Genomic DNA, 15,858 nt, shown 5'->3' with positions numbered 1-15,858 from the left:
CACCATGTTCACTACCATTCGTGACTCCTCAGATACTGAAGCAGTCCATGTAGAAATGCAGCAAGACCTGGACAATATCCAGGCTTGGGTTGATAAGTGGCAAGTCACATTCGCGCCACACAAGTGCCAGGCAATTACCATCTCCAACAAGAGAGAATCTAACCATCTCCCCTTGACATTCAATGGCATTACCATCACTGAATCCCCCACTATCAACATCTTAGGGGTTACTATTGACCAGAAACTGAACTGAAGTAGCCATATAAATACCGTGGATATAAGAGCAGGTCAGAGGCTAGGAATCCTGCAGCAATAAACTCACCTCCTGACTCCCCAAAGCCTGTCCACTATCTACAAGGCACAAGTCAGGAGTGTGATGCAATAGTTGTCACTTGCCTCGATGGGTGCAGCTCCAACAGCACTCAAGGTGCTCGACGCCGTCCAGGAACAAGCAGCCCAATTGATTGGCACCCCATCCATAAACATTCACTCCCTCCACCACTGATGCACAGTGATAGCAGTGTGTACCATCTACAAGATGTACTGCAGCAACACACAAAATCTCCTTATAGACAGCACCTTTCAAACCCGCGACCTCTACCAACTAGAAGGACCAGGGCAGCAAATGCATGGGAACACCACCACCTGCAAGTTCCCCTCCAAGTCACACACCATCCTGACTTGGAAATATATCGCTCTAGCTTCACTGTGGCTGGGTCAAACTCCTGGAACTCCCTTCTTGACAGCACTGTGGATGTACCTACCCCACATGGACTGCAGCGGTTCAGGAAGGCAGTTCACCACCAACTTCTCAAGGGCACTTAGGGATGGGCAATAAATGCTGTCCTAGCCAGCGACGCCCACATCCCATGAATGAAAAAAAAAGCTTAAGTCGCCCGAACTGTGCAATGAGATTGCAATAATAAATTCCAAGCAAGATGATTATCGTGAGGTTGAGCACTGTTTCAGCAGTGATCCACTCTGGTATTTTTTTGCATTCAGTTGACTTGGGTACAATTTTCAGAAACGTTACTTGTATTTTTTTTAATACTTCTCCCATATTACGCTTTGTTATTACTCATGACAGGATACACTTTCCTCAGGTGCCAATACCTCCCAGTATCTCACTTTAAGTTGCCCATTTTTAATATGTAAGCTTTAACACTGAGCATTAATATGCTATTCAGCTGCAGGGGCAACACGGCTGAACCTAAAACTACCCTCAGCTGACATTCACATGTGATTTCCAGTATACATAAGTGAATAGCCATCAAGAGAAGGAGCTGTGGCTGAATATTTGGTGCATGTGGAGACAATATTTCCCCATGTGAATGAATCTAGAACTAAAGGGCATTGTTTTAAAATTAGTGGTTGTCCTTTTAGGGCTGAGATGAGGAGAATTTTCTTTCTCTCAGAGGGTGGTGCACCTTTGGAACTCTCTGCCTCAGAAGGTGGTGATCATTGAATATTTTTAAGGCGGAGGTAGATAGATTCTTATTAGGCAAGGGAATCAAGGTTATCAGGGGTCAATGGGAGTGTGGAATTCGAAACAAAAACAGATCATCCATGATCTTATAGAATGGCGGAGCAGGCTCGGGGGCCGAATGGCCTACTTCTGCTCCTAATTCGTGTGTTCGTATGTAATATTTCCATTTCCCCCCCCTTTATTTCCGGAGCATTCGGATCAGTCCTGCCAATGTCTAGCTGAGGTTAGCTGACTCTGAATGGACTGAGAGTTGAACATGGAATCTTCATGGTCTGTATGGTTTTGCATCAAACTGAGTAGTACATTTAACTACCAGGTCATGAGGAGGATCTTACTTTGATTTTATTTTCTTCCCTGTCCATTTATGAACCATCTCATTTTTGCCCTCTTTACATTTCCTCGGTTTTAAAGGGTTACTTTTTGAGGACATAAACTTGGCTTGTATTCCCTTGCATTTAAAAGGTTTAGGGATGATCTCGTTGAGATGTTTAAAATGATAAAGGATTTGATGGCATAACTACAGAGAAACTATTTCCTCTGGTGGAGGAAATCAGAACAAAGAGGCACAATCATAAAGTTATATCTAGGTCATTGAGGAGCGAAATTAGGGAACATTTTTTCAAACATTTTTGTTTGGTTAAAGTTATTAAAAGTTATGGATCAAAGACAAAGTAAGTGGAATTGAAGTACAAATGAGCCACTGCTGATTGAATGACAGATTAGGCTTGAGGGGCTGAATGGCCTACTTCTGTTCTGTCGCATGATATCTAGATGAGTTGGTGGATAAATGGCTTGGTCCAAGGTCTGTATCAATTCAACTCTTAATATCAGCATAAGGAGATGTGCACCACCTTGTCCTGCAAGAGGGAGGAAAGTGTGTCAGTGAGTGTTGTGTAATCTGTTTGGCTGCCATGGTTAAATAGCTGGAAGCGTGTGCAAGCTGTGAAATGTGGGTGTGAGGTTTGCAGCAGTGTGTGAGGGTGAAGTGATGTATGGAAGGTGAGTGATGGGGGTGTGGCGAATTAAGCAGTTGGTAGGATATGGAATTTGAAGATGCATTCACTGAATTTGACCACTCGTGTGAGATCAGTGAACTTCTTCCAGCATTGCTTCCAGGTCCTTGGAGTTCTACTCCTGGTATTGACCTCCATGATTATCTGTTACCAATGTCTTCTCATCATGTGTCTAGAGGACCTCCTGCCTCCCTGATGATGCAGAACATCTCTCCTCCTTTCCACATCCTTCACCAAAACCTCCAGAGGAGCATCTGAAAGCATTAGTGTCTATACTCTCCTGTTGACAGCCATTCTTTACCCTTTCTCAGTCAGATTCACTTGTAGAACAACTCTCAGAGTTTGCTCCAGCCACAATGCACCTCCCCTTTAAGAGGTGCAGGCTAGCTTCAAGTAGTACAAAATCAAAATACTGCAGATGCTGCAAATCTGAAATCAAAATAGAAAATGCTGGAAATACTCATCAGATCAGGCATAAAGAAGGGCCCCACACCTGTGCTTGGGAAACCCCTGGGAGATTGCAAAGGAGAGAAACACACAGTTTATGGTTCAGGCTGATGACCTTTCAGAATGCTCTGATTTACTGGTCATCAACCTTAAACTTTAGCTATGTACTGAATTTTGCTGTTGGGGGAGTCAAGCCCTGTCGCCAGGGCTGAAAGCAGGAGCCGACCCTGCTCCAATGGGCAGTGGGACCCTGGGACGCCAATTTGCTGGCGGCGGCCAATCAGCAGCCTGCCACCGGGATCACTGTCCAATTGGGGACAGTGGCCCGCCCTGCCAGAGCTACCAGCCCATTCAGAGAGTTGGCAGCTCAGTAGCCTCAGCAGTACTGCTGCTAGTGGTGGCCATTGCTGAGGCTGCAGTGAGAGGGAGAGAGCGCCTCAATGCTGAGGCGCTTGAAGAGCACATAAGTTTTGGTGAGGAAGCTAGGGCCAGGCAGGCAGGCCCTGGCATTCGGGGGAGGAATGGTGCACCACTGGCACCTTTGCCGCGGGGAAGGCCATTGCCACCGGTGGTGGGGGATTCCTCCATGGGCATTGGAGCAGCGTAAAGAAGGGCCCCACACCTATGCCTGGGAAACTCCTGGGAGATCGCAAGGGCTTACCTGGTTATCTCCCCATGAAGCGGTGGGGAGACAAAATGCCTGCAGATGTGGAATTTAATGGTTCAATTAGTTGCCTGGTGTGTGGTCATGCTGCTGAGATCCCAAAAGCTGGCAATATGTCATGGTGGCGGGACGGCGTCTGGCTCCTCTCTTCCGCCATGTTGCTAGCCCTCCCACCTTCCAGCCCATCTCCAAAGGCTGAGAAAATACAGCCCTCTACAGATCCCGCCTGATATGCTGAGCATTTCCAGCATTTCCTATTTTTATTTCTGAAATTGCGAGATGCTGGCACAGAGCCAAAAGTGAAAAGGGTCTTCGAGTAATATCCTTTACAATGTTAAATAAAACAAAAATCAACAAAAAAAGAGGCATTAGAAATTATCTCCCTTCAGTCACCATTTCCCCTCATGACACTTTGGCTGAGCTCATGCACCTAAAAGTAGGATATTGCATCCTATTCCATAATGGGACAGCATGTAAGAGCATCAGTGTGTTAAACCACCTCAACACATCCAGGTTTCTTAATGAAGCAACATTATTGTTCACAACAGGTAGACAGATTGTTTCAGAACCAGCCTGCCTATTGGGAAGACATGCTTGTATTTTTAAAATCAAAGTATATCTTTACAAATTTATCCCCCATGAACTCCTTCCCTGGTTTTTAAAAATCAATCGTTGCTGGCTATCTGGGACAAAACAAAATAACAATGAAAAATATGCAATTTCTTAAAATGACAACTCAGATGAAGTCGGTTTGCAGTATTCACGAAACAGTTGGAATCTCAGCCTTTCTTTCTACTGAGGCCTCTTTCCTTGTCATTTGAGTCCTACTTTGTTCTTTAACCTCCAGTTACTATTTACCTTCACCCAGCTTTTTTAATAGTAACTGCTTTCATGGAAATCCAGAACTCCAAACAAGCAACAGTATTAATGTAAGGCCGTTGCATCAGATTAAACCATATGTAGAAGGCAGCAGATGTTTTCTCAACAGTGATTTTCTCTCTAGGTGGCTGCAGTTAACATTGCCTTTGGCAGCTCGTAGCCTCAATGCTGTAATTTAATGCTTCACAGACTGGGCAACGGATGAAACAAATGTTCTGTTTTGATGAGAGTTCTTCACCTCACTTTTCCATTACAGATCATGACTTATATCATAGCACACCTATCTCATCTATTTACTGCCTCCTTATCATTTTGATTTCCTAAATTTATTTGCAGTTTGACGCACAACAAATGATTGTTTCTGTCTCTGGGTCTTCACAAGGGCTGCAATCTGTTCCTTTCAAGTTTATAAATCACTTGAACAATTGAAAAATGTATGGCTTGTATGGGAAACATCTCACTTGCTAGGATAGAGACGAGGGAGCCGCATCTAATCTATGCATATCACTGATTTAGGAGTTCTTAATGCTTATACTGGATTCCCAAAATGAAAAATGTCCAATTCTTTGCTTTGATGAACACATTTTTAAAAAAAATACATTTAATTATACTTTCATATTCTGGAAAGAATTTTATATTACATGAGGAATTAAACAGCAGGTTAACAGATGTTCGCTATTATTGATTAATATAATACTCATTTTCTCCCTGAGTGCACACATAGAAGTAATATTTCTTTATGCAAACTCTTCAAATTTTCTAGCCTAAAAAAATTACTGAAGAAATAATTTTTACTCATTCCCTCAAAATGTAGTTGGGAAAATGTTCTTCTGTGGGCTATTCTGGTTAAATCATCAATGTGTTCTTTGTACGAGTATTTAAGATTATGCTTCAAATAGTAAACAGAGAAAATCTTCGTCCCCGTGAATTTTATGAATAGAATAAAGGGGCAATCCAAGGGCTCCAAATACAACAAAAGGGTGTTGTCAGCCAGTGGGATAGGAACTTGCCCATGAGAATCCTCACTACTTTGTCTGGGGGAGTGATAAGTGGAGAATAGGCAATTCTCCAAAGGGAAGGAGAGAAAATTGGAAGCTCACTTCACAGTGCCCAGTTACCAAGTGGAATTGACAGAAGCCTGGCAACAAGTCACCTTCTTGCTCTCTTGGCATGTGGCACTGGAAGGGGTGACAACTAAAAAAAAAGGGCAATTGGATTAAAAGGAAAATTAAATATCTCCATGAAATATTCTTGGATTTATTAACATGACTTTAACAAGCTAATAACTTTACCAGGCAAGTCATCCAGTTTTATGATTGGAATTAAAGCCTGTGTTGTACAGTGGAAGTGTTAGTACTCTGCATATTTCGACAGTATATAAAGTAATTCTGTACTGCTTATGAGCTTTTCTAGTCTTTGTCTCCTTGTTCATTTCAATGTCATGTTCTTTCTCTATTTTCTCTGTTTACATCTCTTTCTCAAACTGCAATAAAAACAGAACAAATGGGTCAGTCAACAAATTGAAGGAGAATAACAGGTTAACATTTTGGATTCTGAAGGGCTACACTTGAAATATTAACCTGCCTTTATCAGATGATGAGAAATCTGATGTGCATTTCCAGTATTGTTTTGAATTTATATTTTCAACAATTTTTATGTTTTCTTGGGATGTGAGTGATTGGTTCAAACGTGGACAAAAGAGCTGAGCTCAAGAGGTGAGGTGAGAGCTACTGCGCTTGACATCAAGGCAGCATTTGACCGAGTATGGCATCAAGGAGTCCAAGCAAAACTGAAATCAATGAGAATCAGGGTAAAACTTTCCTCTGGTTAGAGTCATACCTAACACAAAGGAAGATGGTTGTGGTTGTTGGAGGTCAATCAATTCAGCTGCAGGACATCACTGCAGGAGTTTCTCAGGGTAGTTACCTGGGCACAGCCATCTTCAGCTGCTTCATCAATGACCTTCCTTCAATCATAAGGTCAGAAGTGGGGATGCTCGCTGATGGTTGCACAATGTTCAGCACCATTCGTGACTCCTCAGATACTGAAGCAGTCCATGTAGAAATGCAGCAAGACCTGGACAATATCCAGGCTTGGGCTGATAAGTGGCAAGTTATATATGCATCACAGGCAATGACCATCTCCAACAAGAGAGAATCTAACCATCACCTCTTGACATTCAACGGCATTATGATTGCTGAATCCCCCACTATCAACATCCTAGGGGTTACCATTGACCAGAAACTGAACTGGAGGAGCCATATAAATACTGTGGCTATAACAGCAGGTGAGATGCTAGGAATCCTGCAGCAATAAACTCACCTCCTGACTCCCCAAAGCCTGTCCACCATCTACAAGGCACAAGTCAGGAGTGTGATGGAATACTTTCCACTTCCCTGGATGGGTGCAGCTCCAACAACACTCAAGATGCTCGACACCATCCAGGACAAAGCAGCCCGCTTGATTAGCACCCCATCCACAAACATTCACTCCCTCCAACACAGTGGCAGCAGTGTGTACTACCTACAAGATGCACTGCAGCAATGCGCCAAGGATCCTTAGACAGCACCTTCTAAATGCATGACCTCTACCAACTAGAAGGACAAGGGCAGCAAATGCATGGGATCACCGCGACCTGCAAGTTCCCCTCCAAGCCACACACCATCCTGACTTGGAACTATATTGCTGTTCATTCACTGTCGCTGGGTCAAAATCCTGGAACTCCCTTCCTAACAGCACAGTGGCTGTCCCTACCTCACGTGGACTGCAGCGGTTCAAGAAGGCAGCTCGCCACCACCTTCTCAAGGGCAATTAGGGATGGGCAATAAATGCTGTCCTAGCCAGCAATGCCCAATTAAAAAAAAAATTCATTTCCCAAAAGGCTGCAGATGCTGGGTCAATTAAAATTTTCAAGACTGACATCAACAGATTTTTATTAGGTATGCATAACAAGGATTATGGCAAAAAGGCGCGTAAATGGAGGTGAGCTGCAGATCAGCCATGATTCACCTGAGTGCAGAACAACCTCAAAGGCTGAATGGCTTATTCCTGTTCCTATATTCCTTCAAAAAATCGAACTTCTGATGATATGTTCACAATGATCTGAGATAGGGAATTCTCGGATTCTGACCGAGTGACAATCAAGACGTGGTGATATATGCCCAAGTCAGGACTTGGAGGGGAATTTGGAGGTGATGTTGTTCCCACAGTATTGCTGTTCTTGTCCTTCTTGATGGTTGAGGTCACAGGGGAAGAAGGTACCAACGTGTAACTTTATTGAGTTTCTGCAGCACATCCTAAACATCATACAGACTACAGTCACAGTTTGACAGTGGTGAAGGGGTAGATATTGAATCCAGTGGCAGAAACACCAATCAATTGAATTGTGCTGTCCTGGGTGGTGATGAACGTCTTGTTGTGGCACCTGCAGACATCTGGGTGAGTTGTGAATATTCCGTGTCATGTTTGGTGGCAAGACTTTGAGGGATCAGGAATTAAGACACTTTTCATTGTGCCTTTGCCCTACCCTTGTAGCCATGGTGGCTGGTCCAGTTGAACATCTGCTTAACGATAACCTCCAGAATGTTGATAGTGGGGGACTCAGTGCGGATGAGTTAACTGAAGATCAAAGGGAGGCAACTGGGCTTTCTATTCTTCATGATGGTCATTACCTGGCACTTAAGTGGCAGGAATGTAACTTGGCACTTGTCAGCACAAATCTGGATGTTATCCAAGTCCTACTGTAGACTGGGATGGACTGCTTCATTATCAGGGGTATTATCAGGTGAATGAAGTGAAACAATGTAAGTGAAAAGTTCATTCCTGACCGCATTAATGAAGCAGCTAAAGAAGGTTGAGTTGTGGACACTTCCCTGAGGAACTCCTGCAGTGATATCCTGGGGCTGTGATAATGGGTCTCCAACAAACATAACCATCTTCCTTTAGAGTCATAGAGTCATTTACAGCACAGAAGGAGGCCATTTGAGTCCATTGTGACTTTCCACAGAGCTATGCAGTCAGTCCCACTCCCTCACTCGATCCCCATAGCCCTGTATGTCTATTTATCTTAGGTGGCTATCCAACTTCCTCTTGAAGTCATTGATTAGGTCTGCTTCCACCAGCCTTGTGGGAAGTGATTTACAGTTCATTACCACCTGCTGCGTAAAAAAAGTGCTTCCTCATATTCCCCCTACATCTTTTGCCCAAAACTTTCAATCTGTGTCCCCTAGCCCTTGTACCATTTGTAAATGGTGTCATGCAGGCCCCCACCTGCCAAGAATGAGGCATATTAATTTTGTCATATGAACATTGATTTTAAACTGTTGCTGGAGTGAAGAAAGGACTTGTTAAAAAATCACCTGACGCTTGGCTGGAAGGACATTTGCATACTAACAGACAGTGTTTGTGGAGACAAAGGGCTATTCCCTGGTCCACTTAGCCCACAATTAATTTTGATCACCAGACATTGAAGGTGTAAAGAAGAGCATTCCAGAGACTGCTAAAATGATACAGTTCACAAAAGCCAGGACTGGTTAAACCAGCTGGTCACATGACTAACTGGCTAGTCCAGGTTTTTTTGTTTGAACTCGCCACAGAGAATTTGAACTCAGAAAGATTGTTTGCTCCTGGACTGAGAAGACCTCTTCTGTCTGCTCCCATCTCTTTCTCGCAGTGTGTTACATCAAACAAGGTTTAAGAAGAATACTGGGCTTCAACGAAAAGCCAGCTGTACCTACAATCAAGGACTCTACAGCAAGCTCGAAGAACAGTAACCAAAACCATCTTCAGATATTGCCTCAAACGTTTCCATTTTCTGTCTCTATCTGCATGTGTGTATCGCGTATGCATGGTAGCGTGGGTGTGTCGCATATCCCTTGGCGTCAATTAGAGTTTAAATTTAATAAATTTCAACTTTTCTTCTTTAAACCTAAGAATACCTGTTTGGCTGGTTTCTTTGCCTTAAAATTGGAAAGCAGTGAACAAGGATTCACCAAGGGGGAGCTAAAAACACCGTGTGCTTAAAATTAAACCTTGTTACAGTAAGACCAGTTGAAGGCTGAGAGGGAACCCTAGACCCCTTTATCACCAGGTCATAACAATGGGAACAGTATGTCAAGTTTGATTCCAACATTGTAAGCTTTTCCCTTTGATCACTATTAACTTCAATTTTGCGAGGATCCCTTGGTGCCATACTCAATCGAATGCTGCCATGATACAGAGAGCAACTAATCTCATCTTTTCTCTGTCATGTTTTGGGTCCACATCAAGGCTACAGTGAAATCTGGAGTGGAAAGGTTCTGGCACTTTTTCTTTCTGTTTCCTCTTTGTGTATTCTTTCCTCCCTTATTTATTTGTTTTTCTCTTATTTCTCTTGATCCATTTTTCTCTGCCTCTCTACATTTCTATCTGATTGGCAAGATATCTCTCAGCCTCTCCCTCATCACCACCAAAGGACATAATCACTGCTATTTGGCACAGTATCTTTGAATTTCATCCAATCTGGAATTTAAAACGACTTAGTAATAGAACGAGTCCAAAAGAAAAAAAATTGCTAACAATTGTGATATTCGATTGCAACAATTATCCATATTCAGGCATATTTATTTTCAAAATCATTGTGAGAGAATTTATTATCCCTGCAATCAAAAACAATGAGAAAATAAATTATGGGTTTACATTAATCCCAAAAAGGGACACTGGGTGTGTTGTCTCCTCAGGCAATTGACTTTAAACTCCTACCTGTCAATTTTTCTCATTAGAAATGTAACCGAGGAGATTAGTGTTCATGCCCACAGTCATGTAGGATGACAGATTGCTATTGTTCGTCTGGCTTTGGTTCCTGGGGTCAGTACAGGCAAGTCTTAGGAGGAGGACATGTTTTTTGAAAGGGTGTCGTTCACATTTGCAGTGTTGCTCTGTAGATTAAGAGTCCCAGGAGCTGTCTCTTTGACTGATGCTAATGAGTCCAATTGTTTTCTTAAACAGATGGCAAATATTGTTGCTTCTGCCTACTGTGTGGTGCTAGCTGTTCTGGTGATGTTCACGCGAGGCCACAGTGGACAGGGTAAGTTGGAAATCAAAGAGTTTCTTTTCACCTTCTTCTGGTTCACACATTTTCTGTTAACCTTTTCCACCCCAAGCAGGGAAAAAAAAATCGAAAATTCCCAAATTGGATCTCTAACAATTTCAAAAGGTCCATTTTTTTCCTTTAAAAAAAGTATTTTCCCAATTTGCTTTTCTCCTGAATGCACGGATCATGCTGGGTCTAGCCACACTGTCGCCTTGTCCAAGTGGCTATTTTTCCATAGAACCATAGAAACGTTCCAGCACAGAAAGAGGCCATTCAGCCCATCGTGTCTGTACTGGCTGAAAAAACTAGCCGCCCAATCTAATCCCACCTTCCAGCACCTGGTCCGTAGCCTTGCAGGTTACAGCACTGAGTTGAGGGTTTCTGCCTCCACCACTGATCTGGGCAGTGAATTCCAGACACCCACCACCCTCTGGGTAAAAATGTTTTTCCTCATGTCCTCTCTAATTCTTCTACCAATCACCTTAAATCTGTGCCCCCTGGTAATTGACCTCTCCACTAGGGGAAACAGGTCCTTCCTGTTTACTCCATCTAGGCCTCTCATAATTTTGTACACTTCAATTAAGTCACCCCTCAGCCTCCTTTGTTCTAAAGAAAACAACCCTAGCCTATCGCATCTTTCGTCATAGCTGCAATTTTCAAGCCCTGGAAACATTCTTGTAAATCTCCTCTGTACTCTCTCCAGAAAAATTATGTCCTTTCTGTAAGGTGGTGACCAGAACTGTATGCAATACTCCAGCTGTGGCCTAACCAGCGTTTTATACAGTTCCAGTATTACATCCCTACTTTTGTATTCTATATACCTTCTTCACCACTTTATCTACCTGTCCTGCTACCTTCAGGAACCTGTGGACATGCACTCCAAGGTCTCTCACTTCCTCTACCGCTCTCAAAATCTTCCCATTTATTGTGTATTCCCTCACTTTATTCGCCCTCCCCAAATGCATTACCTTACACTTCTCTGGATTGAATTCCATTTGCCACTTTTCTGCCCACTTAACCAAACCATTGATATCATTCTGGAGTCTACAGCTATCCTCTTCACTATCAACTACAGTGCCAATTTTTGTGTCATCAGCAAATTTCCCAATCATGCCTCCCACATTTATGTCTAAATCATTAATATATACCACAAACAGCAAGGGACCCAACACTGAGCCCTGTGGAACGCCACTGGAAACCACTTTACATTTGCAGAAACATCCGTCAACCATATCCTTTGTTTCCTGTCACTGAGCCAATTTTGGATCCAACTCACCACATTCCCCTGTATTCCATGGGGTTTTACTTTTCTGATCAGTCTGCCATGTGGCACCTCGTCAAATGCCTTACTAAAATCCATGCAGACAACATTCACTGCACTACCCTCATCAATCCTCCTTGTTACTTCCTCAAAAAATTCTATTAATCCAGTAAGACATGATCTTCCCTTAACAAATTCATGCTGACTATCTCTGATTATTCCATGCCTTTCTAAGTGACAGTTTATCCTATCTCTCAGAATTGTTTCTAATAATTTGCCCACCACTGAGGTCAGACTGACTGCCTATAATTATTTGGCCTATTCCTCACACCTGTTTTTAAACAATGGTACAACGTTCGCAGACCTCCAATCCTTTGCTACCTCGCCTGCACCTAGTGAGGATTTGAAGATGATCCTCAGAGCGTCCGTTATTTCCTCCCTGGCTTCCTTTAACAACCTGGGATATACTCCATCTGGCCCTGGCGATTTATCCACTTTCAAGGATATCAGACCCTCTAGTACTTCCTCTCTCATTATGCATATCATAGCTAATATTTCACACTCCTGCTCTTTAACTACAATGTCTGCATCATCCCTCTTCTTTGTGAAGAGAGAGACAAAAAACTCACGAAAAACCCTGCCCACATCTTTTGCATCCTTACAAGTTACCTTATACATTTCTGATAGGCCCTACCATTTGCTTAGTTATCCTCTTGCTCTTAATGTACTGGGAAAACATCTTTGGGTTACCCTTGATTTTACCAGCCAATATTTTTTCATGTCCTCTCTTTGCTTTCCTAATTTCCTTTCTTACTTCTGGAGCACTTTCTATACTTGATCAAGCAGTCAATTGCTGCAGTAAGGAGGTATGATATCTTAGAAGGTTCCTCAAATGAGATCATAAGGGTAAAACTTAAAAACAAAAAGGGGGCAATCACTTTGCTGGGAGTGTAATACAGGCCTCCAAACAGTCAGGGAGAGATAGAGGAGCAGATATACAGGGAAATCTCAGAGAGGTGTAAAAATAATAGGGTAATCATAGTAGGGGATTTCAACTTACTTAATATCAACTGGGATAGTTTTAGTGTAAAAGGCTTAAAGGGGGTGGAATTCTTAAAGTGCATCCCGGAGAGCTTTTTGAGTCAGCACGTAGAAAGTACAACAAAAGAAGGTGCGGTACTGGGTCTAATCTTAGGGAATGAAGCCAGACAAGTGGTAGAAGTGTCAGTGGGGGAGCATTTCAGGGATAGTGACCATAACTCTGCAAGATTTAAGGTAGTTATGGAAAAGGACAAAGATGGACTGGAAATAAAGGTACTGAATTGGGGGAAGGCCGATTTCAATATGATAAAACAGGATCTGGCCAAAGTGTACTGGAAGCAGTTACTTGCAGGAAAGTCTACATCAGACCAGTGGGAGTTATTCAAAAAGGAAATAGTGAGAGTGCAGAGTCAACATGTTCCCGTAAAGGTGAAGGGTAGGACCAATAAGTCCAGGGAACCCTGGATGTCAAGGGATATAGAGGATTGGATAAAGAAAAAAAAGGAGGCTATGGCAGATTCAGGGGGCTGAAAACAGCGGAGGCCCGAGAGGAGTATAGAAAGTGTCGGGGGTACTTAAAAAAGTAATTGGGAGAGCGAAGAGGGGGCATGAAAAAACACTGGCGGGCAAGATAAAGGAAAATCCCAAGGCGTTTTATAAGTATATTAGGGCAAGAGGATAACCAGGGAAAGAGTAGGGCTCATTAGGAACAAAAGTTGCAATCTGTGTGTGGAGCCGGAGGACATAGGTGAGGTTTTAAATGATTACTTTTCATCGGTGTTCACTATGCAGAAGGACAATGTAGGTGTAGAGATCAGGGAGGGGGATTGTGATATACTTGAACAAATTAGCATTGAAAGGGAGGAAGTATTAGCTGTTTTAATGGGCTTAAAAGTGGATAAATCCCCAGGCCCAGATGAGATGTAACCCAGGCTGTTATGTGAGGCAAGGGAGGAGATTGCAGGGGCTCTGACATAAATTTTCAAATCTTGTCTGGCCACAGGAGAAGTGCCAGAGGACTGGAGGACAGAGAATGTTGTGCCATTATTCAAGAAGGGTAGCAGGCATAAACCAGGTAATTACAGGCCGGTGAATCTAACATGAGTGGTAGGGAAACTATTGGAAAAATTTCTGAGGGACAGGATTAATCTCCACTTGGAGAGGCAGGGATTAATTAAGGATAGTCAGCATGGCTTTGTCGGGGGAGATCATGTCTAACAAATTTGATTGAATTTTTCGAGGAGATGACTAGGTTGTAGATGAGGGTAAAGCAGTTGATGTAGTCTACATGGACTTCAGTAAGGCTTTTGATAAGGTCCCACATGGGAGATTGGTCAAGAAGGTAAGCGCCCATGGGATCCAGGCAATTTGGCAAATTGGATGCAAAATTGGATTAGTGACAGGAGGCAGAGGGTGATGGTCAAGGGTTGTTTTTGCGATTGGAAGCCAGTGACCAGTGGTGTACCGCAGGGATCGGTGCTGGGACCCTTGCTGTTTGTAGTGTACATTAATGATTTAGACGTGAATATAGGAGGTATGATCAGTAAGTTTGCAGATGACAAGAAAATTGGTGGTGTCGTAAATAGTGAGGAGGAAAGCCTTAGATTACAGGACAATATAGATGGGCTGGTAAGATGGGCAGAGCAGTGGCAAATGGGATTTAATCCTGAGAAGTGTGAGGTGATGCATTTTGGGAGGACTAATAAGGCAAGGGAATATACAATGGATGGTAGGACCCTAGGAAGTACAGAGTGTCGAGGGACCTTGGTGTACTTGTCCATAGATCACTGAAGACAGCAGCACAGGCAGATATGGTGGTTAGGAAGGCATATGGGATACTTGTCTTTATTAGCTGAGACATAGAATATAAGAGCAGGGAGATTATGATGGAGCTGTATAAAATGCTAGTTAGGCCAGAGCTGGAGTACTGTGTACAGTTCTGGTTGTCACACTATAGGAAGGATGTGATTGCACTGGAGAGGGTGCAGAGGAGATTCACCAGGATGTTGCCTGGGCTGGAGCATTTCAGCTATGAAGAGAGACTGGATAGGCTATGGTTGTTTTCCTTAGAGCAGAGAATGATGAGGGGGGACCTGATTGAAATATATAAAATTATAAGGGGCATAGATAGGGTAGATCGGAAGAAACGTTTTCCATTAGCGGAGGGATCAATAAACAGGGGGCATAGATTTAAGGTATGGGGTAGGAGGTTTAGAGGGAATTTGAGGAAAAATTTTTTCACCCAGAGGGTGGTTGGAACCTGGAACACACTGTCTGAAGGCATGATAGAGGCAGGAACCCTCACGACATTTGAGAAGTATTTTGATGAGCACTTGAAATGCCATAGCATACAAGGCTACTAGCCAAGTGGTGGAAAATTGGATTATAATCGATAGGCTTGATGGTCGGCACGGACACGGTGGGCCGGAGGGCCTGTTTCTGTGCTATTTAACTCTATGACTCCTCTAGGCTTTCTAAAGTATTTGAGTGTGAGTTTAGACTTTGGAATGGCAGGTAAGCTATTCAATTATAGGGGGTGCATCGCTGCTGTATCTAATCCTGTCCTGCTGTTGTGTGCCACTAATAAAATAAATTCCTATTCATGTCTACCTTAGCAATGGACTGCACAATACCTATGGCAGAGACAATAATCACTTTCTGCAGCAGTAAGTTCTACTGCTTGACCAATAATTTACCCCATCCTTCCTTGTATTTACACCTAAATTTGGGGAAGTACAAATCATTCCTTAAACTTGTCAAGAAGCTAAAATTTACCTTTAAATCATATATTATTTCAGTAAATGGAAGTTAAATATTTCGTCTATTTAAATTCTGGAACTGGATAAGTTGTGAAATAATTTTCTATTTCTCTATCTAAAACAGATAAATATTTTGACATTGTAAAAGTAGAAAATAATTACAAAAGGCTTCAACTCCTACTCGCTGTCTGGAGAGACCTGAGTTTGATTTTTTTCTGGGATTTTGAAATTATGTTTA

The 15,858-nt window shown here is 42.8% G+C and overlaps 1 protein-coding gene across 3 annotated transcripts in view; it reads left to right on the top strand.

The window, feature by feature from the left end:
* The window catches only part of LOC137378647 (ciliary neurotrophic factor receptor subunit alpha-like), a 578,914-nt gene that overhangs the window by 128,478 nt on the left and 434,578 nt on the right, over nucleotides 1-15,858 (top strand). For all 3 annotated transcript variants that reach the window (XM_068049059.1, XM_068049135.1, XM_068048974.1), the window contains one exon: nucleotides 10,475-10,553. In XM_068049059.1, the coding sequence (XP_067905160.1) occupies nucleotides 10,475-10,553 (79 nt within the window). The remainder of the gene's footprint in view (nucleotides 1-10,474; nucleotides 10,554-15,858) is intronic.

Source organism: Heterodontus francisci, chromosome 1, assembly GCF_036365525.1.
Source record: "Heterodontus francisci isolate sHetFra1 chromosome 1, sHetFra1.hap1, whole genome shotgun sequence".
Classification (NCBI taxonomy): Eukaryota; Metazoa; Chordata; class Chondrichthyes; order Heterodontiformes; family Heterodontidae; genus Heterodontus; species Heterodontus francisci.
Note: the sequence above shows the minus strand (reverse complement) of the source record. Positions and strands in the feature narration are given on the sequence as shown.